Source organism: Pleurodeles waltl, chromosome 5, assembly GCF_031143425.1.
Source record: "Pleurodeles waltl isolate 20211129_DDA chromosome 5, aPleWal1.hap1.20221129, whole genome shotgun sequence".
In the NCBI taxonomy this organism is placed as follows: domain Eukaryota; kingdom Metazoa; phylum Chordata; class Amphibia; order Caudata; family Salamandridae; genus Pleurodeles; species Pleurodeles waltl.
In genome coordinates this window covers 981,072,880-981,100,517 of record NC_090444.1, presented here as the reverse complement: position 1 = coordinate 981,100,517, position 27,638 = coordinate 981,072,880, and the positions used below count along the sequence as shown (strand labels likewise).

Genomic DNA, 27,638 nt, shown 5'->3' with positions numbered 1-27,638 from the left:
TATATCACAACCTTTTCTGACCCTGAGCCCGATTTTGTGTGCAGAAAGAGGGAGATGCTGAGCCAAGTTGAACAAATATTAAGGTGGCCATCTGGAAAATTGTGGAGTATCCTCCAGACAGAGTTATCTTTCTTGACAGGGCCTCAGATTCAACTTTGGCATTTTGCTGATGCAGGAAACACGGACCACAAAAGACATGTATTGTGTTGAATATAAGTGCTTCTCTAAACCTGCAATTCCTTCTCTCTCCGGTAGTGAAAAAGCTGGTCTGTCTGTTTGGCTTAAACCACCTTACCTTGTTTTATAACCCCAATACCTGTGGAGTGTTCCTTTATACAGGCTTCTTATCTAAGGTGGTCTGGAAATGCATGTTTAGTGTTGAATAATGTTTATGATGGTATCTTTTTGAACACAGATATTTGTACTTTTTCTGTTTTGTTTAACTTCGACAACTTACCAAATGTTACTGTTGAACTAGGTGAGGGTTACAGCCTATTAGTGGGAGATGACTTTAATGCCAACCTGGGGGTTAGATTGTTGCTTCCAGCAGCAAAACTATATATTTTGGCTGATCGGGATGTAAAAATATATGCCAATGCAGGAGGGGCTATTTTATAGTTACCTAAGGGGTGGGGGTGCACGATTTTTGCAATGCTTAGAATTTTCGAACCCCATAATCTTAGTAGCTTCAGCGTTTGTATACCACAACAAAAATTCTGTGTTGAACATATTTTTGCGTTCACATGTTTGAGCACTTGTAACTTGGCGGCAGATGTCACCATTAGCATTTATGGTGACCATAATCTACTATCTAATACCCTGTATACCCCAGTGGAGAATAAAACGTTAAACCTAGGGACCGTGCCAGATTAAGAGTCAAAGAAAATGTATTCAAAATTCTTGTACATTTATCATCATGGGATCCCTGTTGCCTACATTGATCACAACTAATTAAAATCTTTTTGATTTCTGTTTTTCTATGGCTGCAATGCCATTGAGGGTCACATAGGCTTTTGTATGGTTGGAGACAAAACTGGCTCCGGCACGTAGGTAACCCCCATGGTATTCCCTTTGGCGTGAGTGTGACTACAAGGGAAACCCCCCCCCCCCCGGTTCTAGCCAGACCAGAGGCAATACGCCCCCAGCTCCGGGGCCTACCCCACAGTGAACTACCTGTTCAGGTAGGACACACACTTTTACTTTGAGCACCGTACTTATTACACGTGCTCCGACCCTGACGAATGCCCCTGACCTACCAGCACTTAGTGAGGGCAGAAACATGTTCGTCATGTACAACCCCTTTTAGACTCCAAGAGACATTATCCTCTAACGAGCCTTCCCCCTTAGTTTTAGTCTTACCAACATGCACCACTATTAAAACTAACAAGAGCCACCGGTGACATGTTAGGTAATTTTATTATTCACCCCCTCTGGATCACTGTAATTATCCAGTCAATTTAATTTCAGCACTCCCTCTGGTTCTTTTAACCAGAGGTCGAGTCCGCCTGAGTAGTATCATCTTACTTAGGTGGGGCTAGGTGGTCATATGATGAAGCATGACACTACTATGTGTGTGAGACCACCTAGTCCGTAAAGGAAAATCCCCCGCCATTCCTGTAGGGCAACACAGCACCCCATATCAAGCAACCTAAAATAACCAGACACTGGTTAAAAGACTAACCCAGTCTTACCCCCTGTTCCCACTACCCCACACCTTTTGTGATTATATAGTTTCTTTTGGGAAGCGATGTGGTTTAGCCTTGCTTCCCTTGCTCTCTTTCTGTGTATTTGGAGACAAAACTAAGCATTTGTTATCAACACCCCTTAGAAATTCCCACCACAACTCTAATTCCTGTGTTGATAATGCATGTCCCCTTTTGAATAAAAGTCTACGGTAGGCACTGAAGAGCAATCCTAGAGGCAAGGAATATATAATAGAGTGCCAGTTGCGGTATAAACAGTTTCTTTTTAAAAAAAAGGGTTAAAAGGACTGCAGTTTGAGACCTGAGAAGATTTGGTGCTTTCCTGCAAATTGAGAGACCCTGGCACTTTTTTGAAACCTGTTAATTCTCCCAAATATATGAAAAATCATCTATTGAGTCTGGCTGTATTGATTTCTGCAGATTTGAGTAAATCATTTTGCCAAAATATACAGTTTACCGGTAGAGGGCAATGATGTGCATGAAATTCAACAGTCCTTCCCATCATACAAAGACCCAGGCCCGGGCAGGATCCCGATGTATTTGTATGAGGACTCAGTTGAGCTTTGGGCCCCTTTGCTTACCGCTGTAATTAACTGTGCTTGCAAAACCACATTGTCATTCTCTTCGAGATCTGCGGTCATTGTCCCCATCTTTAAAAAGGGATAAAGTGACGACTGTCGATGTTAGTGGCCAATTTAATTGCTGGATTCAGTGGTGAAGGTAATAGGGAGGGGAGTCATGGACAGAGGTTTGACATGGACTTCTGACCGTAATGTTCTCTCAGCTACCCAGTATAGATTTCAGTCGGGCATTGGGACATTCGAATAATGGTTAAAATTACACCTTTTAATTGGTAAATAAAGTTGCAAGTCATGCCCCTATATTTGTCTTTTATGTATCTTTTGAGTGCTTTGATTGTGTTCATAGATCTAAATTGTGGTCAGTTTAGCTCGATGAAGGCCTGGATATGGAACTGGTGGACTTTCTAAGGGTTCTACATACTACAATCTTTCAGCTAGGGACATATAAGGGGAGAATAGCGAATGCACTAGTTCATTTAGCTTAGATTTGGGCTTGTGCCAATTATGTGTTATGCCGGCAATTTTGTTTCTCCTGTATATCAGATACCTAGAAGTACATCTAATTGAAAAAGGTCATGACATGGCGGTCGTTAAGAACAAACTGCCACCTGTGCTGTTGTATGCCGATGACGCTGTCTTGGTGGCGAGGACTGCTAATGGCTTAAACACCTTGATCAAATCCTTTGAGTTTTCTAAATGTTCTGAGTCGTGGAACTAATTGAATAAGACATTGTACATAACTTGTTGGCTGAAAACTATTAAGACTTAGGCTTTTCTATAAATGGGCGCTGTACTAAAAGAACCCATCAGTTTATTTATTTAGGTGTGACTTTTGATAGCTCGGGTACCTGGTAACAATGACTGTCAATTAGATTTTTTTTTTTTGCTCAGACAGTTGGTTCCATGTTTAATCTGACAGCAGACAAAGGTAATAAACCCATAGTGACTCTGTTGGAAATCTACAATGGAAACTTACTTCTTTCATGATCTTCAGACCTAGTATCTGAGAGTACAGGAACGCAAGCAATATTCAGGTGGAGCAAAATTGTGTGTTCCTTTGTCTTTTGGGAGTGCCCTCTAGTTCTAATTTTTTTTATTCATGAGGATCTGGGAATAGCCCATTTTAAAGACTAAATAAGCTTAGCTCCCGTGTTATTAGGGTGCTCCATCTGCGAAAAACCAACACTCTAACTAGAACAAAGATATAATACTTGATTGTTATGGCGTGTGACTCTAGTCAGGAGATACCATGGCTATTGGAATGGCCTAGACCGACTGAATGGGCTTCACCTGTTTTCAAATCCAACATAAATACAGAGCAAGGCTTTTTCTGGTGAGACTGGCAGACAAAAAAATGTCGGCTGGAGCTTATTAAAACTTCTGCAGAATTGGAAATGTACCTAGACATGGTAATTAATCCCTGGTAGTGCACATTGCTTACTAGATTTCAATATGTTTTTTGGGGGTCTCTGAGTTTCCCATTGCAGCAACTCAAAACTAAATCGATTTATTTGTTCCCATGCAATGAACGCTCACCCCAGAGTCTAATGCATTTTTTTTTTTTTTTTGGCAAATGTTCTCATTTATGCTAAATGGTTTCTGCTTCTGACTTCATACTGGCATAAGGAAATGTAACTCCTCTTTAATGTTTTTGCAAAAACTCCTGTCCTTGGAAGTCTGTGCACGTGTGTATTCTTCTCTGAAATCGGCTATTCGCCTTCGCAAGTATCTGATGTTTTCATCAATTTTTAAATGTGTTACGATTAGTTTGGAGTTTTTATTGTGCTTCTCTACCAATTTAGTATTCATAATGCAATTATGTTATTTAATGATTATTAATACTCGAATAATGATTCATTGATTGACTTAAGTCATGGGAACATCACCACAAGGCCCAATTGACCAGAAGGTCCTGCAAAGTGATTAACTTGAGGGACCTAGGGGGGCTCTTGAGTGACCGTCCTCAGGATGGCTGCCACCTTGTGAGGCTTTGCCAGTCGGTGCTGCCTTGAAGACACTCCTTCGGTCTGAGACTGCTTTTCTGATGTTTGCTTTGCCACTGGCCATCGACCCCAGCATTCTTGAGGTGTACAACTCTAAATGTCTAGCTTAAGGGAACAAAGCAGAGAGAGAGAGAAAACAGGTGGGCGTTTGGTATAGCGTTTAATGCTGAGAAAGGCCAGTCTCTAAGCGCCATTCTAAAAGTAAATAGCAAACCTGACGATGCGTTCTCCTACTGCCCAAAGCTTCCCTGTTTCAGAATGTCATATTATTATATCATTGCATTGAGACACATTTATCAAAAGTGATAGTTATTAGGAGTGAAGTTTTTAAACATGATCTTTGACACATTTAGGACGTGGGCTCTGACACAGTGCAAGAGGCAGGTCAGTATCTTGTGTACCCATTATATGGCTTACATTCGTCTTACACTTTGAGCAATATAGTGGTGGGCTAGTCAACAAATTAACAAGGATAGCAGAGTCCAGCCAAGGGTAGACTCATACAGACATTATGTCAGAATGGGATAAGGTGTCTTTATACTTAAATAAAGTGTATTTCTTTAACACATGGAAGCTTTCCACCTTTGTCAGGGCCACTGGAATTATGCAGCAGGGGAGGGTCAAATTATGTGGCAGGGTTGAGTAAACTATACGTCAGGATAAGGCAAATTATGCAGCAATAAGCAGCACATTTTGTAATAGTATTACTTCATTATTTTGTCATTTTTTTAAAACTCGTTAACACTGTCTGTGCATTAGTTGAACCTCTTTAATACCAATTTAACACCCAAATATAGCAATAAGCTACAGACAAATGACCAGGCAGCCTTTGCAAAGGGGTTTCCACTGTGCAGCAGAATATTCTCAGCGGCTTTAATAACTTTTAAACAGTTAGAGCTGAAAAACATTTTTTTGTTAACTACAGATTATGCTGCAGAGGATGAATTATGTGGCAAATGCAGCAAATCTACAATTATGCGTAAATTGCTGCTGCCGCACAAGTTGCAGAACTTCAGTGGCCCTGACCTTAGTGCATCAGATGGTTTTACAGTATTTATTAAAAGTGAGTTTTTAAACATGCACTGAGAAGTCTTTCTGCCCGTCCTGATGACAATGCTATTAGCACACTAGGAGACAAGTCAGTTGTCTTATTTACCTTTTACATGGACTAGATTCTTATTGTAAATAGAGCAACATTTTAGGTTATTAATTCAAGAGGCTTTTGTAGAGTGGACACCCTGAATGGACATATTCAAACGTGTTCTGTGTTCTAATGAACAAAAAGGAGGTTTGGTGAAATAAAATATTCACCTTTGATCACACTATTGGGTACATAGGGGAAGCTGTGATTGATCACAGAGTTTCCAGTTTCACACTGCAATCTGACTACTAGATCTATATCTCTGACATCAAAAGTTAATACTTTGTTCGTAATTCTTGAAAGATGAGATGAGCGCATAGGACAAGCAGAGTTCACATTTTATTTTTGGCATGTTTCCACAACACACAGCTTGAACCTCTCACAAGGACTTAAGTATTCTTCAGAACAGAAACCACCTACTAAAAACTTTTTTTTCCCAGCACAGTGAAATTGTCATAGATTTGAACCATGTTTCCCGTGTGACATGATAGGCAGCTACAGCTACGAGGCCACGTTGCCTCCTGCAAACGTTTGGCTCATTTTGGGCTTGAGGGTCCAAAAGGACTTCCAGCTGAACCAGAGCTAGGCACCTGGATCAAGCTTTCAGTGGCGCACCCACCTCTAGAGCAACCTTATACACTATTAAATCAAACGAAGCAGGATTATGTACAGCACACATCCTGGACTCAAATAGTTGACCGTGCTGTCATATGTAATAATGAAGAAAAAAGAGACTCAATAAAATTAAAATTTTGGACAGAATCATACAAGTTGGTGAAATAGAGAAGCTGAGATTGAGCCCAGGATTTCTAGATCCACATTGTGCAGTTCATCCACAAGATGGATGTATATTCCTCTTGCCTGCTTTACGGTAGAGTACTGCTTTGTTTTTAACTCTTGGTGCATGAGGTTAGAGCATATTGGCTGGCAGAAATCACAGAAAAGCATGGCCTACTTTGGGCACCAGGGTCCAAGAGAACTTTGAGCTGAACTAAAGCCAGTCATCAGGCTTGAACCTGATTTGAACTTTCAGTGGCTCATTCACTTCTGCCTCAGATCACAAAGTACTTGCCTACCACAATCTGCTTAAGGGAGTCAGACTGTATAAATATGCAGTTCAGCTCTGGGCCAGAGAATTCAGAAGCCCACAGAGAATGGGTTTCTCAAGTGAGGTAAAGAAAGCACAGAGATGTCTGTCCCTGTGATTCCTTTTGCAGGGTGCTCTATTGTATTAGGTAGCATGGAGACCTCTTGGTATGCTTGTGCCTTTTCTAAGGCCAGTAGTCATGGTTTGTATATATCAGTCGACGGTCAGATACAGTGTCAGGCATAGCCTCATATGTGACTGACTCATCCCTGGCACTTCTGGCCTTTAAAACAGGTCTTTGGTGCACGTAACCTTGGCTGTGGTGCATAGAGATCTTTTTCATTTCTGCACACAGAGGAATAAAATTAGAGGGAACTTTGGAGGGTGACCCTGTACCACAGTGGAGCAGTTTTTGGACTTGGTGGGGTCTGAGTGACATGTCTGGAGGAGCGGAGTGCATGTGAACAACTGAGGCTGGCTACGGGCTCTACACCCGCCTGACCTGTACTAGTTTCATTGTAATTTCTCCTGCCACATTGTGGGGTCCATCGCTAAGCTCTGGGCTGATCCTGCTCCCCGGACGGGATAACGAGGATGTGGGAGTTCCTCTCCCCACAAGCAACGTTCTCTCATATTGATACCGCTAACAATGTTGGCTAACTTGTAACTGCTGGAGAAGTCCTTTCTTCATAGTAGCCCTACTGAAGAGACTGTGGTTTGCTCGTGCCCACCTCCCCCCCCACTCTGCTCCTTTGGAGTTGAGGCAGGACTGGATAGCATCGGGGACTGTTTGAAGAGTGGGTGCCTGCACTCACCCATATTCTGCTGCTGTGGACAGCTGCACTCTCGCAGAGGAGAGATGGGGAAAACAGACACAAAGCAGTCCAAGCTTTCCTTTGAGAATTGTAGGCAGGCAAGGACGATGGACTCACCACCTGATGAACATTAACAGAGTCTGGCGAAGTGGAGGGTTTGACCTTGGACCTAGACATTCATACTATGTTCCTTGATCTCAAGCAGAGTCTAACTGCCATTGATACCAAATTTGATTGTTTGACGGACAGGTTTGACCGCCTCAAAGAAAAGGTTGATAAGCACGATGAACACACAGAACACCTAGAGTGTCATAGAACATGCCCACTCTGCAGCTGGGGAGAAACTACTCCTGATGGAAAGAGTGCTAGAAGTTATCTGAAACAAGAATGAAGTCTTAGATGCCCGCTCGACAAAAAATAACTTGCAAATACTGGTAGTGCTGGAATTGACAGAGGAGGGCCACATGGAAGATGGTGTTGAGGGGCTGTTCTGTTTGCTGTTCAGAGATGCTCTGTCTAAACATTCTCATTGCGGAGCGCCCCCCCCCCCCGCCCACCTTCCAGTAGCACTGGCCTGTCCAAAAATAGCTTGACTGTTGAACTACAGGGACTGAGACACAGCCTTGCGCCTGGCAAGAGATAAGCGACCACTCCATTCCAAGGTAATGAGATCGCCATATTTCCTGATTTCTCTGTTGCCATGCAGGCCACCAGGAGGGACTTTCAGCCAGTCAAGTACTCACTTCAACTAATGGATGCTAAGTACTCCCTGATTACCCAGCCAAGCTGCGCATACATTGTTTGGGTAAAACTCATTATTTCACAAATCCCAAAGCAGCCGCGAGGTTCATCAAAACTGTCCCTGGAAATCTGCAGGGTTTGCTATCTGTGACACGAGATGATGAGTCAAGACATCTGAGCAGCAGTGATTTAGAAAGTCTGCCCCTGCGGGGACTGCCTATGTTTGTGCTACCAGCAGACTGAATGAAGATCCCGCTCTTGAAATACATAGGGACCTGGCAAAGGGGCTGAACATGAGGCTGCCCCTGCTGGTTCACACAGGTGGGCCCTTGCCCCCTAGACCTCATCTACCCTCCGGCCACCCAGCTGTGTACTGACTAGAAGAGTGCCAGACCTCTGGTATGACCCCCTTGGGATGAGCCCCAGGTTGATTTCTATAGTTGCCTGTTGGGTGTTGTATGATGGGGGGGTTGATGGCATTTGGTCAGCTTAACAATGTAGGTGTTCCAGCTCGACGGCCAGTTTCGGCACGTCAATCTCGTAGTCCTCCGCAGTCCATTAAATGCAAAACCTGGAATATAAGGGACCTCAATTATAATCGCAAGGTGCAACATATTCTTGCTCACTTGCAGAGTCATAACATTGATATTTGCATGTTCCAAGAGTTAAATCTCATGCGGGCTGGATAGGCGACCGCCATGTAGCATACTAATCCAATTACCCCTGAAGGGTAGCTAACCAGATCTGCAGGGGTGTTGCCACGGCACACTCTCAAAGTACAGGGTTGTTATGTCCTGGTTTCTGTTATACTGCAGGGACACCCGTTCAGACTTCTTTCCGTGATTGGTCCTAATGTAGATGATCCCAGATTCTTTATGGAGATCTGGAGAATTGCAGGTACACTGTGGCCTGGGACAATACTGTAGGAGCGAATGGGGGGTTGTGTTGGGATTTCAACATGGTCTTAGACCCCGTAAAATACAGATCTAGCGACTCTGGTCGCCCAACTCCGAAGGCAGCCTCGAAGCTCCGTCTGCTATGGGGGACCTCACAGATCTTTGACACTCCTGACACTTGGACAGCAGAGAGGGCACATGCGTTGCAACTACTCATGCCACTTAGTCGCACGTTGCCTACTGACTGTCAACACAAAATATTGATTTATGGGCCACAAATGTCACATAATGCCGTGAACATGGTCTGGCCATTCACCGGTGCTGCTGGAAATGGTCCCTCCAGGGAGCGATGCGTGTGCATTTACACGGCGTCTCCCAACTGGAGCACTATACAATCAGGTGTTAAAGGAGGAGATTAAATCCATAATCTTGGAACAATTTGAATTCAATAAACACTCAGTTGAATTGCGATCCTATCTCTGGGAGGCCTTCAAGTTTGTGATGAGGGAGCACGCATAGCGGAACAGGTTGGGGTGCTGTGTGCGCTGCACTACGAGCTTGCTGATTAGAGAAGGCGACATGAGAACTGGAGCTCCAGTATTTTGCTGTTTGCAGTGCGACCACATTAGTATCCGTTCGTAGCAAACTCACAGATTACGATGAAACAGCGCACAGGGAAACTCATTATCTGGGGCAGGAGACCCACGCTTTGCATTATGCTGAGGCTAACAGGGCAGCAGGACATTGGCTAACTTGCTGCATAGACCCTGGGAAAGTGATTACATAGTTCTGCTGAAGGATGACCAATCCAGTGAACATATGGGCACTGCTGCCATATGGAGGGAGATGACTGCCTTTTTCTAGTCCCTGTATGTGACTAGGCAGCCGGCACCACCCCAAGATTATACACTCCTATTTTGATTCCTTGCAGTTATTATGGCTAGAGGAGGGCCACAGATGCTTCGTAGATGAGACCTTCTCAGTGGAGGTGGCTGTACAGGTTATTAATGCACTACCTGAAGACAAGGACCCCGGCCTGAATGGCCTCACTGCTATTTTCTATAAAGAATACACTCATGCCCTGACCCGGCATCTCCTTGCCATATATGAGGAATCCCTTGCCATAGGCCTCCTCACCCCTTCCTTGCAGGAAGCACTCAAGCCAGATCAGGATCTAGAATGCTGTGAAGTATGCCGACCTGTGTCCATGATTAACATGGGCAATAAGATCCTTGCAACTGCTTCCGTCCATCGTGTATCCCGACCAGTCGGGCTTTGCTCCCAGCAGGTCAACAATTCATAACCTGTGCTACTCCCTACAACCCAGTCCTAACCTCATTGCCTCAGCGGTTTTCCTGGATGCCACTAAGGCGTTTGATTTGCTCGAATGGCCCTGCCTCTTTGCCCTGTTGTCACGTATTGAAATGAGCCACAAATTCATAAAGTTAGTAGGCCTCCTGAACGCCCATCCTGTGGCCCACTCACAGGTCAACGGAACAATTACTCCCCCCTTCCCGGTGTCCAGGGGCACCCATCAGGGTTTGCCCATTGTCATCCATTCTGTTTGCCATTTCTATGGACACGCTTGCGGCATTAAGGGTGGCAGCACCATGCTCATCGCCACTGGCGTTCACGCCCAGCAGAATTATTGTCTCAATGTCAGAGACCCGGACAATAATCTAGACCCAATGCTTAGAGAATTTAAAGTTTGGCGGTATATCAGGGATGATTATAAACTGGGCCAAGTCGATCCTATTGTCTCTGACAAATTTTATGGCGGAATTCACCGTGGATTTCCTGCTGAGAGGTGCGAGGGAGCCAGTAAGATACTGAAGGATTTGGCTTAGCAGGCACCTCAACGTTCTATTTAAGGCTAATTATTGGTGCTTGATGGCTTTGGTGGATGAGCAGATAGAGAGCTGGCAAAAATGTCCGCTATCCTTAACTCACAAACTCCTCCTTGCGCAGGCTGGTCACAAGATTAAGCTGGTAGGCAGGAGACTGCACCGGTACATGTTCCTGTCATCCAGCGGGTGTGGTACGCAGATCTGACGACCCCCCCCCCCCCCCCCCCCCCCCCCCCCACCCGCTGGCGATCAGTGAAAGTATTGCTGTACTCAATCCTGCACGCTCTCCCCTAATGATAGGTTGCTACTAGTATTTCAAGTATGTACATAGATGATATCGGACTCTGAAAACAAAACAATGTACAGAATGGGCTTGGTTAATGATGCGCTGCGTGCATGCCTTGTGCTTGCTTCCTACATCTGGTTTGGGAGTGTTCTGATGTGCAGCATTGCCGGAGCATGGTATTTGACACTCTGACGAAGATCAATGGGCACCCACTCGAGCGCTCCCCACTCTTGGCACTTCTAGGTTATAGGAAAGGTGTTGTCTGACGTGCGCAAATCGACGGCTCTTCTCCTTCTCTTGGTGCTGAGTGGCGATACATTGGGTCCGACACCGCAGAGAGCAGACTGGCTTAAAGATGCAGCTTATTGCCAGAAACAATTGACTGCTTACTGGGAGCTGATGCCGACGAAATCCTGTCCCAAAGATGTGTGGTCCCCCCTGGAGTGGTACCTTGGCACCCATGCTGAGATGGAGGCCCCTGTGGCTGCCAGAGGAGCAAGGTGACTTGTACCCCCATATTGCAGTAACATAGAATCTATAGGCGGTTTATTTGGACTGTGACACATAGTGCTGGCCGCCGTATGCTGGGGTGCTGCCTTTTAGGATCTCTTTGGAGAGCCTTTGATATTATCTCTCCTTGCTGAGTTGCTCCTCCCTCCGCCCCCTTTTTTTTGGGTTGTACCCCTCCCCCCCTTAGCATTGTAAACAACAATGTAGTAAATGCAGATAATATTTGGTGGGCATGCCATGCTGTATTGCAAATTTCTGTGACAGTACTGGCTTGTACATTGTTTGCCTCTGGTTTGTTTGTAAATTTCAATAAAAAGTGTTATAAAAAAACACAAAAAAACTTAAGGGACCTAGACTCCTCATAAACCTCAAAGTTGCCCCACCTGGCTGGGGAGGTGTTCCTTTAAAAGAGTGCGCCTCAGTCGTTCACAAAACATATTGTGCCAATTACTGTTCTTCTGCTCACCGGGACAAAGAGACCATTGGTGTTCACGCACTCAGCCCAGTCTAGGTCTTAACATTTCTGAAGCAATCATTGGATGAAGTCTCGGTCAGGAACATCTTGAAAACTGGCAAGTGGCCAAAAGCTACTGGTTCCAACTTAACGTTGGCATTTCTGGTCCTAGTGGTTGCTCAGCCGTTGGAAAAACTCGACTACAAGTACATTTTAAAATATAGACGTCTGAACTTTGAGGATCCCGTTTTGAAAATTCAGCAGGAATTGGCCCACTATAGTCCATTGTCTCCACCTTGTACCCAAACTGACCATTTATGTTGTTAACTTCTACCTCGATTCCAGTAACTGAACTGTAACCCCTAGCAGAAACTAGTAGCAAGACAGCAAGACTGCTTCCTGTACACCATTGTCCGCAAACATGACTTTTTCTTGTGGGTGGGATCTTTCTTTGATAGTGATATTTGGGACTGCCAGTTTTAAAACTAAAACTGAGCAGAGGCTGCTTTACGTTTGGGAATTATGTGGGTGCCAAGTTGGTACATAAAATTAAAGCAACATTATAGTATCTAATTGTCTGAAGGTTTAATGAAGTCCATTTTCAAAAACGGAAATACCCTCCTCATTTTAAATCCCTTCCTGTAGGAGAGGTCTCCGGTATAGGTTCATAAGGGCCGGGTCTGTGTTAAAGTTTCAAGACGGTCACTGCTTTTTCAAAAGGGTGAACTTAGCTAGTGTGAACACCCTGAAAATCTGGGAACGATCCAGCACTTCTGGACTTACATCAGACTTCCCCATGCAGTAGGCATTATTTTCCACTCATGCTGCATGTAGTACTAAAGACAATCTCCTCAATTCTTCAAAATAAGTCTGCTGGATTTTTTCTGTCTCTTAATGCCTTATCCCTATGGCATATGCTAGCATCCACATACATTGCTATAGCAGGGATTTTCAACATATGCCCTGGATGTCTAAAGTCATAGAAGACTTTAGGATAACAACATAATGTAAATGTACATGCAATCAGTCTAAATGAAGCTCTATTACATAGTGAGCATTTTTCCTGAAAAGTGACATATTGGACATCCCCACCCTAGAAGCACTGTCCTCTATTATCCTCTTCATAGTTCTGATCTAGTGATTAGAAGCTTACTCATTATTTGGTAAATAGAGACACAAAAACTGTCTGCCATGCTGTATGCCAAAGGAGGGGATGAGTGATGTGATACGCTGCTGCCATTGAGGAATGCCAAAATACATTACCACTGTTTCACTCTGTTTGAAGATTTGGGTCCCATTTTGATGGAACGCTTAAACAAGCATTAATAATGCCATTTCTTTTTGCGCTTGGATCTAGACGTTTCTTTATCATCAACAAGTAAAAGTTCATTGGTGTATGTTTAGTGCATAATCTTAAACTGGGATCTATGTGCATAGCTCTTACGTGCCAGAAGTGTATGTGTGAGTAAGCCCCTCTTCACAACAGGCTTTCTTGTCAACAACATGAAAATAAAAAGCACAGCTCGGAGAATTTTCACCATAGCATTGGGTGAAATGTGGTAGTTTTCATTTTAGCGCTGTTCTCCTGCCTTGTGCCTCCTCCCCTCTATTGATGTGTACACTTCTGTGGCTAGACAATGACTGCCGACTCTGCTTAGTAAGAGAAGTGGTTAAGGGCATGAAATGGGAGAACGGAGGGATTAAGGGAACAGTATGACATAGGTGAAGACGATGGATAATGGAGTTGGATTTGAGGTAGAGAAATAGATCAAGTAGGGAGAGACTTAAGGTAAGGAGAGAATGGTGAGGTAGCAAAAAGGTACATGGAGGTGGGAAGAGGAAGGTAGAGAAAAAGAGAGAGCTTAGTAAGTGATTAGAGGGAATGTGAAGGGTGCATGTCCAGTGTTGGCATTCAAACAAAATGTGTGCACACCTCCGGTGGCTATTACAATGGGACTTTGGACTGAGCTTACAAATTTACCAGGTGGCCCATAAAGAAGGACGGCCCTGGGCAGTTGCCCTCTCTGGCCATGCCTTAAACATCTCTGAGCAAGAGCAGAAGAGATGTTCACCACCATCATTTCATCTTTCAGCTTCCTTTGGTGGGGGTTTGTTGGAAGGCTACGGGTAGGAGCTCATTTTAATACAATGGGGTGAAATGACATGACACCGCTGCCAGCAGTATCCTTAGTTAGTTCTGAATTCCTACGTATTTTACATAGTGATTGTGAAGCACCATAGCACAGTGATGGCCAGTAATGATGTTAGTTCCTAGCACCAGGGAGTTATAAAGACATTTGGTTTTGTAATGATGGCCAACTAAGAGCTAGGATCTTCTGTGTTTTATTGCCTGTTTTAACTGTAAGAGTAATAGTTACTTGTTAATAAGAGGAATTTCCCTTTTACAAAGTAAAGCACTGATTGGACATTAAAGGTTGTGAGTGTTATCGATTGTGTCACATGGAATCTGAGTCATTAAACCCACTTTTACGTTTTAGAGTAAACCTCAGCATCCTACCTTGCTGCCCAAACAGGGTTTGAAGGGAATTTCTTGGTTACACAATTTGCAGTGCAGGAGTATTAGCAGTGTACGATTTGCAGTACTGTAACCACTGACTGCCCCACAAACCCAGGAAGAAGGCCTTGCAAAGCTGAAGTAAAATACAGTGCTACTTATATTTACTGGTGAACAGCATCTTTTCGTTTTTCAGGATGAATTTCATGAAACTGTTAGCATTAACAACCTTGGCGTTGCAACTAGAGGACCAGAGTTCATGGAAAGAGGTCAACTCCTGCTACAGTATACAAATGGCTCAGAATGCATTGGACCAGAGGGTCAGAAAATGTCCTATACAACAAGAATCCACCTTAGTTGCTCCAAGGGTTCTCTGGTAAGCATGTATTAATATGTTTAATTCTTCCCTTATGTATAAAGTGCTGTATAGTTTGCTGTGTTGGGTTAGACCATGATCCATATCCAGTTTTCAAGATTAGAGTCTTGTTTCGCAAGCATGTGAAGTGGTACAACTTTTGAAAATAAGCATCTAGCAGTTTTAGCTATTTGCCCCACATTACTAGCTGCCTTTGGTTATTGGCATGTCTTTTCAGCCCAAACAGCCAGGGAATAAAACTAGATTTAAAAGTGCTTCCTGGGACTAATTTATAGTGCAGGAGGTGTTTTAAAGTTAAACTTTAGACAGAAATACAGATGTCATGGCTACACTGTGAAGGATGGTAAAAGATTAACATTACGTGGATACGAACATACTTAGCCAAATCAATTCCTCCTTTGTAGACATTTGCTTTGCATTGCAAGCTTCTTGTACGTCTAAACCTGCCCTCTTAATGAAAGCAGGTTAACCTATAGAAGCAGCAAATGATTAGGTGCAGTATCACTGCAAATAATTTGCTTCAAAACTCAACACATCCTCCACGATAATAAAAATAAAATAAAAAACTGGACCAGGACTTGAACTGCTATTATGGAAGTGGAGGAAAGATCATGCTAAAAAGATAAACTGAAATTTACAAAATTTTGTTTCCAAAATAAAAACTTTGAAGAAACAATGACTGCATAAACAAAGGTTCCAAAACAGACTACGAAAATATCAACCTTACCTAAATCTTTTATGCAGAATTTCAATCTGCACGTAATCCTGTTCTGAAGCACTGTGATCTATCTTCTTTTAATTCAAATGCAGTGGACAGGCGAAGCATCCGCACATGTGTGGGAGTTATCCAAGCTCAGGTTGTAGAACACGTCCACAAGTTAATACAGTTATATAATGGACATTATAAGGGTGTTAGATGCTTCTAGGGAGGATGTGTGGGGAGGTGGCGATTTGGGTGGGGTAGTGGTACCTTTTTTTTTTCTTTCAGTTAAGGTTGTTTCTACAGATAGCTCTCTTCCAGTTCACATGATGAATACGTGTTTCACTGATTCTCACTTCACACATGTTCAGGTGCACGAGGCATACACTTTGCTGTTCCAAAGGGCCAAGCCCTCATAGTCAAATGTCCCCAGAGGTCAACCTCTGTCCACTGGGAAGCCCTATTGGCTGCAAAAGCTAATCCCTGTACTTACAATGATTTCCGTAATCTTGTGGAACATTAACAGGCTGCTAGACTGCATTAAACGCACTGCAGTCCTCCGGTACACAAAGAAGCACATCCCCGTCTTCTACTACAGGAGACGCATCTAATGGGGGCCCAATGTGTCTTCCTAGGGTGCTTTGTATACAACAGGGTTTATCATTCAGGCTTTGCGTGTGTCTCCAGGGGAGTAGTCCAACTGCCGCACAAATCGCTTCCGCTGACAGTAATAAAGGTGCATGAGGACCCCTTAGGGAGGTATATTGGTGTGGAGGGCTAAATAGAGGCCAAGATATACAATCTGGTGTCCTGATATACTTCCCCACAACTTCTGCAGCCCACGAGTGAGGCACTTGGATCGCTCCTGGCGTCGCTCTCAGCTGGAATCATTCTGGTGGGAGCAGACTTCAATGCGGTTCCGCACCCAGTCAGGGATGTCTCGGCGGGGTCCAGTCCCATCTGACGGATACGGTCTGTGTGCTTAAAAACCTGGTCAGATACCTTAGGTCTCTGCGATGCATGGCGGGTCTGACACTAGGAGACCTGCTGCTCATCATACTGAAGGCCGAATAGACTTCATATGGGTACCTGCAACGGATGTGATGAATCTGAGATCCATTCGGATCCTTCCTAGGGGCATATCGGACCATGCACCTCTTTTAGCGGAGTGGGGTATGGTGCAGCCGGCACATCGCGACTTGGAGACTCAAGGCATGGTATTTGAAGTCCCCTGAATGTGCCAGTTTGATAGAGGAGGAGTTTAAGGCTTTTTTTCTGCTGTAACGAGGGCTCAGTAAAATTCTAGGGCGACGCTTTGGGTGGCACGCAAACCTACAATGCAGGGAACACTCAAAGGCTACACCCGTAGATGGGAGCGGCTGCAGAGGGAGAAATGCATAGACCTTGAGAATAAGATACTTGAGTTAGAGAGATGGGCCCGACAATTAGAAACACAGGTTATACAATGTCAGCTGGTGTGGCTGCGGACTGAACTGCGCCAAATATCTCTTGAAAAGGCAACATAATACTACCAGTAGAATCTATGGGGGGACGACAAACCCAGCAAATTACTCTTTTGGCTGGCGACATGTCAGGCAGCTGCCAGAGTCATGCCAACAATATGTGATCAGGAGGGGAACAACAAAGTAGAGTTGTCTGTGATAGCTCAAACCTTTGTGACCTTCTACCAAGATCTCTATACTAGGTGTCCTTTACCACACTTAACAGAGGAGGACTCCATATTCTGGGACATCACAATACTGAGTATTCCACCCTCCCTTGCCCAAGACTTAGATCAACCTCTGACGAAAGAAGAAGTAGAGGCTGCTATATCTGAGCTTAAAGGGGGGGGGGGGGGGGGAACGGGAACCGAGGGACCAGACGGGTTCCCCATAGAATACTATAAAATGTTCTGTTCATTGTTGGTGTCTCATCTTCTAAACCTCTGAGAAGGCATTGTCAAAGGGGGCATTTACTCCTGAACTAGATTGTGCCACGATTGTGGTCCTGCCGAAAGATGGACTGCCCTGTGATCAATGTGCATTGTATCGGCCAATCTCTTAATAAGGTTGATATAAAGATTTATGCCAAAATACTGTCAACACGCCTTTACCCGCACACTATCTCACCTCATCCACCCAGATCAATGTTGCTTCATGCCAGGTAGAAGCATGAGGCACTGCATCCTTCGAGTCCACATCCAGGTGGTAAACTGGCCGTGCTCCTCATTGACTTCTGTAAAGCATTTGACCCGGTCTCATGGGAATATATGGAGGTGATCTTATTGCATATGGGGTTGGGAAAGAGATTTCACCAAATGATACGCATCCTATATCAACAGCCCAAGTCCGGGAGAACGGAGTGCTATCCACTCTGTTTCCCATCTGGCGGGCAACAACCCAGGGATGTCCCTTATCCCCGTTGATCTTCGCCGTAGCTATAGAGGCCCTGGCATGCTTACTGCATACCGACCCTCAAATGTGGGGCTGGAGATGGGGCAATGGACTGGAAGACAGGGTGGCACTATACGCAGATTATGATTTGGTGTTTCTTGGTGATACGTCTGCGTCGGGCCCCAGGTGCTTGGAACTATTGGAGTTGTTTGGGGAGATATCTGGGCTTCTGGTTATTGCCAGTAAACCAGCACTGGTGGAAGTGAAGGGCGATGCCGAAGGAATACTGTGGTGCTCCAAATTCCTGGTGCAGAGGAATGCTTTCAAATACCTGGGGTTTCATAGCTCCCTTCTCACTGAGTTGGCTTGGGTCCAAAATTTTCGGTGCTTGTCCTCAAACTTGGCTCGAGACCTACAAGGTTGGAAGGGTTTTCCCTTAAACCCAAAGGAGCATACTGCTCTCCTTAAAATGATGTGGCTCCCTTGCTACCTTTATGCTTTGATGAACTATCCGTATCTGATACCAAGCGAGTGGTTCCTATCTCTCACATCTAAACTCGGGAATTTTATATGGAAGGGGGGGCGGCAAAAAGTAGCCTTTGATTCTGCGCGGAAGTCTCTTTTTGAAGGGGGATTGGGAATCCCAGACTTACACACTTACTATTTAGCCGCACAGCTGGTGCCTGTAAATGATTGGTGTGCAGGAGGATAGTACGATCCCACTTACCAGCTTGAAATCCATTCAGTGGGTTTTAGTGATCTTCTGGGTATGCTCAATGGGGGTAAAATCTCCAAACAGATGCCTTCATGTACTAGGGTCGGTATAAGCTGCTGGAGGGTGGCCCTGTGTTTAATAAAATGGGACCTGTGCTTAACTCAAATGACTCCCCTGTGGTGCGGGGAATGGCTACACCAACTTAAAGAACTTAAAAGGTTCCACTGCTGGGAGTTGATAGGGATCACCTACTTGGGGTGCGTTTATAGAGGGGTAGCCTAATGTCGTTTCACGATCTAGAAGGACAATATGGACTGAACAAGACACATTTTTTCCGCTACCTACAAATGCGATATGCTCTTGGGGCTCATATACCCTCTGAAACTCACCTCCCTGAATATAATCCGCTAGAAGCCAAACTACTAACGGGGAAACGAGGTAAAAAAGAAAAAAAAGCAGTATCCCAAATTTACAGGTCACTACTTACGAATGCCCCAGATGGCTTTGACCACCTGAGACACAAATGGACAAAGTGGTTTGGGGAACTAGATGACGACTGGCGGGAGGCATCCCTGACTTCCAGGTAACTAACCATCTCAGCAAGACTGCACCTGATACAATTCAATTGCCTCTACCACCTCACATAACCCCAGCAAGACTACTGAGAATATCCCCCACGACGCATCCAACCTGTGCTACGTGCAGCCTTCCTGAGGAAGACTTCTTCCATGTGATCTGGAGCTGTCCACAGCTAAGGACCTTCTTTGAGGGGATCGGTAAAGAAATATCAGAGGTGTTGGGGTGTCCTGTGGACTTGAGTCCCAAGACAGTGGTGTTGGGACTGCTGGAGGAACTGGGTGGCCCTCGTGCACAGTGGATATTTATAGGGGTAGCATGTCTCGTAGCTAAAAGGGATATAGCCAGTATGTGGAAACAATCCAAAAGTCCATGGAGGGGCGGGGTGGATTGGTGCGCGCATCAAAAAAAGCCAATTTATGCCACCTGAGGGTGCCCGCGGAAGCAATAAGAATATGGGTTGTAAATGGTGAAACTATCATGGTGTATTATTGTATTGCCGCTATCATAGTAAGTGGACATGTAATATACTGTGAGATTTGATATGTAGACTTAATGTTGCCAACGTTGGAACATGCTGCGTGTACACTACTTTCAACAAAAAATAATAAAATTTCGTTATTAAATAAAAAATCTTTAATAAATTTAAAATGATGGGCCTTGACCGGAGAGACATTCAGCACACTGTGCAAAGATGTTATTACTCTTTATATAGTCATGTCACCTCATCTCCATGATATCTGCTCCATTTATCCTTCCTAAGTTGGAGTAGATCTACCCTCCACTTGATATCCACCTTAGAGAAAAATTTTATAGGTCAGACTAATACGCTAATGAGGTATTTTCATAAGCAAGCAAATTATCCCGGGAGCAGCATACCTCCTCCTTTTTCAAGCTCAGTCAAAAATGACAAAGTTGCAAAGAAAAATCCCATACGGTGAAGGGCTAATTGTTGCCAAAGGGTTTCATAAGATAAAAATTTAACACCCTCATAGAGTTGTAGCAGAGTGTAAAGTTTAGAGTCCACCCAACCTCCAAGAAAACTATGATGGACCTTCAGTGGCGTATTCAGGCTACAACTCAGAAAGTTATATTGGTCCTACTTGGAGGGGTGATAGTTGATTGCACCAATTCAAAAGGAGGGTCTTTAACTTACTTTCTGCACAATTTATGGCTTGAGGGAGGGTGACCCTTCTACCTTTCATTGCTTGCTGGCCGAACTTTATCAATGGCCCAAGCCTCTGATATTATGTGGGGATTTTAATATCACTACATGTCCAGGCCTCGACTCCACATATACAGGGGTGTTGGAGCCGAATATGGTAATCGGACAGAGAAAAAAACTCAGAGATGCAGTGAGGCAACTCATGACCTCCTATGCATTAGTGGACATTTGTTGTTGCTGTAGACCTCTTGAGTCTTATTGTAACTTTTAGTCTTCATCCCATAAGTCTTTTGTGGATCAATCTCTTTCCCTTTAGCCATTCCCTTCAACTGTATGTCAGCAATCACAGAAACCTGAGATTAATATCAGACTATAATTCATTGTCTTTTTTTTATTAGCTCTGAGTGGTCTAACCCTCTCTTATCTCGCGTAGCAGGACCTTCGACCAAAAGATGTTACTCGATGATGAAAATATTTGGTCAATGAAAAACAAGTTAAGAGATAAGTTAGATGATAATATTGGCTCGGCATCTATGATCTATGTGTGAGACACACTTAAGGCTTTTAATAGAGGGCTCACGTTTAGTTTTTCTATATTACAGTTGAAGGATTGGCATGCTGTTGAGGCCTTAATGCATTTTTCTCTCAGTGAGAATAGAGCAAAGACAAGCACAAAGTATAATTGATCAAGATCGGCAAAGATTCACAGCGCAATTGGCAATCTTACAAACAGCCTTAAAGAAATATACGTGGCTTAGAGCATATAAAAAAGATTTTGGCCAAGCAAATGTTAAGTTTTGAGAATAATGAAAAATTGGTTAGATAATTGCTTTTAGGGTTAAATATAGAACCAGTGGGAACGTTGTACAGAAAATTGTTAATGACAAAGGGGAAGAAATCGCAGAGCAGGAGGAAATCGGGGATGAATTTAGGAGATTTTATCAAAACCCCTATTGGGAGGATTGTGTTGCCTCTGTAGAATCTGTTAACTCAGTTTGTGATGATTAAATGTGTCTACAAATGTATTATCTACTGAGTTTAAAGCTGGGGGAGCCTATTGCTCTGCTCAAAATTGAAACACCAATAGACTTAATGAATTTCACTGCTTTGTCTCAAAATAAGAGGTGGGTACATTGTGCAACATAACTGGGAGTAGAATTGACCCTGCAGATGGTGGATATTTTTGAGTTAAATTTTGGTAAAGTATGTAAACATTCCATAGAGGTTTTTAATAAATGGGCCTGATCTGGAGATGTAACCTTATAAAATGTGTTATTCTACTGTGACATCTGTACCTATTTATGTGTATATCTCTCTACCTACCAAACATGGTCTTTAATAAAATCAAAGCTAGTTGGCAGAAATTAATTTTTATGGAATCATAAGAAACCCTGTTGTATTATACAGCGCCTCCAATTACCACGGGATGAAGGTGGCATGTCTATGCAGCCTATATGAGTAAACTATTTTGCTACTTTCATATAATAATGTTACATGGTTCTAGGAAGGGATTCTTGTTTTTGGGTTCAGTTCAGTCTTCCCAGATTAAATACGCCTGGACGATGGAATTACAAAACATACAGGCATCATTGACACTGTATACTTTAAAAGGGCAAAATTCAAGACCCTACCGGCATAAAATATGGACTTTTTTCAAACTATTATTTCCTGGCATAATCCCCCAAAATCAGTAACAAAATCTGACATTTTTAAATAAATATATTTAGGGAAAGTTGGGATTGTTCACTCTACACTTATGGACTGTTTTTGCAAAATGTTTATTCAGTCATTTTCGCATATTTGTGTAGACCCCCTTCTACTACATAAACATTGTAAGAAATATTTCAGATTAGCAACTGGTTTACTGCGTTACTTGTTCATCGAATGTGTATGAGGTTTGAAGCCTTTAATGGATATATTTGATAAAGTTTTATATCTCTATTGGTCTGATTCTTACTCTCCCCTTCTTAGGTAGTAGCACCTATAGATTAGGGTCTATGATGATAGGGCTTCTTAGGCATTTTGACACCTTGGTGAATGGGAAGTTCAATGGACAGGTTTACCTTTTAAATATAGTCTGTATACCGTAAAAGTTGAACAATGATGAGGGGTTGTATTTATTACACTAGTGATATCAAGACATATCCATAATTCTCAAGTCTAGTAAAAGATCTTCTTCTCCCCACCAAATTAAAAACCTTTAACTCTGACTTTACAATACACAGTCACGCTTTATAGATGAAACATAGCAATGACTCCACCGAACCTTTCACCCATATATGTTTAAAAAAAAATGAATTATTCATGTTTTTTGATAAAATGAAGTGTCAGCATTTGCAAAGAAAAAATATTTTTTTCTGTTGAGATATTTGACATGTTTGAGGTGCTGCAAAAACATAGGTTTGTATGTACTGTATCTTTCATAGATTCACATGCTTGAATATTCCCTGTCATCTCTGAAGAATGTGTTTATTCAATTCTCTGCCTCTTATTTGAAGTTGTGGCATGTGAGAAATTATCACTGTCCTCCGCAGATAAAGGATATTCTCTGGCCTTAAGTTTCAGAAACCACAAAAAAAGTCGACCTTCTCTGTCCTTTGAAGTTTTTTGAGAGAATGTTCGGCAGATTTTACAGTCTTTTACCTTATGATCCGGATATAAACAAATACATTGCTTGTGAGGAACCTGTGAGTAGTCTTTTCTCCTGGTGTCACAAGACCTGAAAAGGCTTTTAGTAGAAATATGGGACGTATCCAGTCTGGTTGCCCGGTTGTGGTAGTAATTCCTAAAGAAAGAAGGTCTTATAATTTTGTGAGATAAAAAGAAGGTAGTTGAGCAGAGCTCAAGGAGACTCCTTTCACGCGACCTGTGGTAGAAAATCTGAGGGTAACAGCCTCTGCCAGGAGTGTTCTAGAGGGTGCTGGCGTCTGACTGGTCATAGGTCTAGTTTAGTCCTTTATAAAAAATAATAAAAAAAGGAAGTAGATAGGCTATTAAACATAATGTGCATTGCCGTTATAGCCCATGGTACTTACACGTACTGCTTTATAAGGTTACCGTAGGACTCCCACTTGGGCGACGGGGAATATTCAAGCATGTGAATGTATGAAAGATACCAATACTAGAGAACTACAGTTACAGGTAAGTAACTAATTTTCTTTTTGCAACTGGCCAATTAAAATATCCTCTGTTGAGGGTAAAGGTGGAGTAGATCATACATGGCCTTTAATTACAATTTGGGCAGTACACAAATATGACATCACACTTGTCAGTAAGAGTACTATGGCTGCATTTTCACCATTAGATCACAGCCAGAAGACATGAGTATGTATTCTAGATGTGATTTGAAGATGATACATTTTCTCAATGTTGGCAGTGTGGCAGCCAAGTTTTTGGAGAAAGCTGTGCTTATGAAGTACAGTTTTTTGAGTTTGTGTGTATACTTATATATACTTTGGATTTGCATTTGTAGTTGCATATTTTGGTCTGAGCACTTTAAAAAAATTACAAAAGCTGACTGACTCTGCAAGATACAATCAGCTTAAATTGCTAGTATTAATTACAAGTGCATCCGTTTTAGCTTCCAGAAACTTGCATGAGGGATGATATATTGTCAGTTAAATATTTTTTATTAGTTAAACAGCATTTTATGTCATAAAGCAGTAGTTGTAAAATTGTAATTGGAACATGTGAAAATGGTGTAATACTTTGTTTACCACTCTCCCTCTAACGCAACATAGACAATGTATCTACATTATCTAGAACTGTAATATAGCCCACTTCCGAGGGCTGTACTGTTTTTTTAAAAGCCCTGAACCAGTAATAGACCCTGGCCACAGCCGGGGGCCTATAACGAGGGAAACTACCTTTAACACCCAGTATAGCCAAAGGGGCTACAAGGCTATTAGAGCACTCCAAATGTTCTACATTAAAAAAGAGAGAAAAGGAAAAGCAAACATTGGAATCATGGAGTAGAAGGCTTACACCAACCATTAAATACGCTGCCTTGAGCCACACCATTACCTTCAATTGAGCTTCCAAAATTCCAATGTTCTAATATATAAAGGAACATTGTAGCTCTTTCAAATGGAAGAGAAAATGTTTGCAAACATGAAGTATAAAAATAGAGACTGGTGCAAAATTAAACGCACCAAAAAAGCTGTTAGATATTAGTTGCAAAAAGAAAATCGAATCCGTTTAAGCAAGTAAGTATTTTCCAAAAAGTCACAGTAGCTCAGAATATGTGGGGGCTTGCAAAAATACTCCATCATATGTTTAGTTATCCAAGGAGTTAAAAAAATAAATGTTACCATAAATATATCCTTTCTGCTGAAGGTAAACAATTAGGTAAGCAGCCAGGACGCAATCAAGAAGCATCCAGGAAATAAGCAAGAGAGCGAATTAGACAACATACAGGTGGCCATACCATAGCCATTTAAAACCACAGTTCCCGTACTTGGAACTATCTCATGGTACTGCCGTAAGGCAGCCGCTGCTGCACATCTAGGCCCAAAGCACCTGGGTGCTCGTGCTCCCCTCTCAGCGCACTGTGGTGAGGTTTTGCTCACAGAGAGCGGAGAGGCGGTGCAACCCTAAGTTCAGAAAGAGTCAAAAAGCAAATAGGAAGATCTGGTGAGGACAACCCAACCAGAGGCAGCTACCACAAGAGGGGGTTCCCATCGCCGAAAAAAACATGAGAACATGAAGCATTACATTAGTGCAGATGTAAATGCGTCAGTGCCACCATAAGACAGGCAAAAGGACAACATTCTCCACCAAACAAAAGTGGGGAGGGGGAAACAACGGAGATCACTTAGCACAAAATCAGATGACGAAGCAACTTTGATGGTTGATATTTACCCCCCCAACACACATCAACATACCAGCAAAAAGGATAAATCACATCAGAAGCTACTTGGTACAGGCAACCAAAGAAAACCAGCTAGACATATCTCAGAAATCAACAAGCCTAGATCAACTGTCGCCACTCGAGTGCTGGAGAGGGCACAGTGTAGAAACACTTTGAGACCAACATAGCTACATAGTGGCCAACAGGGTCCCTCGCAGCTCCCAGATAATACTGATAGGGAAGGAACCAGTAGACGACGTTGGCACTCATTGGAGAATATTGGTCGCACCGGCTGCAACACTGTCCGGAAGAGGAAAGAAATCCGAATCGGAATGCACAATGACATCCTCACCAGCACAGGCCATCATGCGGATAAGGAAAGCAAACGTGGTTGAACAAGAACTATCTCAGTTGCACAGGATTCCCCAGAGGTAGGGGCAACCCAAGCATCATCATCACTCTAACATCCAGCTAAGCAAGAGCAGGAGAGAAGCACAATAAGGGCTAAAATAAACAAGACACTTGGGGTTAGACAGGCCGGAGGTTCCTGATATGCAGCCTCCACGTAACATATAAAGGGCCATTTGCGCGAAACGCATGACTGAAATGGAGGAGACCCCACATCATGATCCGGAACAAGCTGATCCAGAGGAAGGCCCGGGCTTCCCCAAGACCCGTTAGTACAAAATGGAGAACAGGGCGGAAGATGCTCACTGTCCAGTTGGTGCTCAAGTTTTTCTAGCTCATGCTTCATTCGCCAACACAGCCAAGGATGCAAAATTGATGAAGAGGAGGAGGATCAGTGTAGGAAAGTAGCTTCTTTCTAGCATGATTACCACCACTTTTTGCCTGTTTGTCAGTGTGTTTGATTGTGTTCACTGGGATCCTGCTAACCAGGACCCCAGTGATTATTCTCTCTCCGTTTAAACTTGATTGCTGGAACCTTTTTCATCCCACATTTGGCATACTGGTGCCCCCATGTAAGTCCCTAGTATATGTTACCTAGGTACTAAGGGCATTGGGGTACCAGGAGATCCCTAGGGGCTGCAGCATGTATTATGCCACCCATAGGGAGCCCATGCAAAGTGTTATGAAGGCCTGCCATTGTAGCCTGCGTGAAAGGGTGCATGCACCCTTTCACTACCAGGCCACTGCACCAGGTCACTGTAAGTCACCCACATGGCAGTCCCTCCCAGCCCAGAGGGGAGGGTGCGAGTACCTGTGTATGAGGGCACCCGTGCACTGGCAGAGGTGCCCCCATGAACTCCAGCTTCATTTTCCTGGACTTCATGAGTGTGGGGACGCCATTTTATGTGTGTAGGGGACATAAGTCACTACCTATGTCCAGCTACATAATGGTAACTCCAGACCTAAGCATGTTTGGTATCAAACATGTCGGAATCATACCCCAGTACTGTTGCAAGTATTAGAAGTATGATTCCATGCACTCTGGGGACTCCTTAGAGGGACCCCCAGCATTGCTACCACCAGTCTTTCAGAGTTTTCTGGGCAGCCCAAGCTGCTACCACCCCTCATACAGGTTTCTGCCCTCCTGCTGCTTGATCTGATCAAGCCCAGGAAGGCAGAACAAAGGAGTTTCTTTGGGAGAGGGAGGCAACACCCTCTCCCTTTGGAAAAAGGTGTAACTGGCTTGGGACGGGTAGCCTCCCCAAGCCACTATATACTTTGAAGGGCACATTTGGTGACCTCTGTGCATAAACCAGTCAACACCGGTTCAGAGGCCCTCAGTCCCTGCTCTGGCACCAAACTGGACAATGGATGGACCCCTGTCCATCACCACCCCGGGGTGGTGCTCACAGCTCCTCCAGAGGGCCCCTGGGTTCTGTTATCTTGTTTCCAAGGTTAGCAGGGAACTCTGGATGCATCTGAGTGGCCAGGCAGGTGAGCCCCCTCCTGATAGGTGTTTACCTGGTTAGGTTACCAATTCCCCCTTTCAGGGCTATTTAGGGCCTCTCTCTTGGGTGAGTCCTCAGATTCAGCTTGCAAGACTCCAGCAGGATTCCTCTGCAACCTCCACTTTGACTTCTGGCCACTGGAACTGCAACTGTACCCTCCAGGAACTGACAATGCTGCTATCAACGAAGAAGACTCTTCTGCAAATTTGTTTCCATGGCTCCTGCCAGCTTTGCAACATTTCCCCGGCCGTGCATCCTCAGAAGACCGAAACTCTTCAGCCTGCACAAGAAGAAGGAATCTCCCTTGGGGTGAAGGAGTCACTCCCCTGCATCTGCAGGCACCTGCTGCAATGATGACCGGCTGCATGG

At 43.7% G+C, this 27,638-nt stretch overlaps 1 protein-coding gene across 1 annotated transcript in view; it reads left to right on the top strand.

Moving 5' to 3' along the window:
• IGF2R (insulin like growth factor 2 receptor) overlaps positions 1-27,638 on the top strand; it is a 1,086,527-nt gene that overhangs the window by 406,306 nt on the left and 652,583 nt on the right. The window contains exon 19 of the mRNA XM_069235138.1: positions 14,776-14,955. Within this exon, the coding sequence (XP_069091239.1) occupies positions 14,776-14,955 (180 nt within the window). The remainder of the gene's footprint in view (positions 1-14,775; positions 14,956-27,638) is intronic.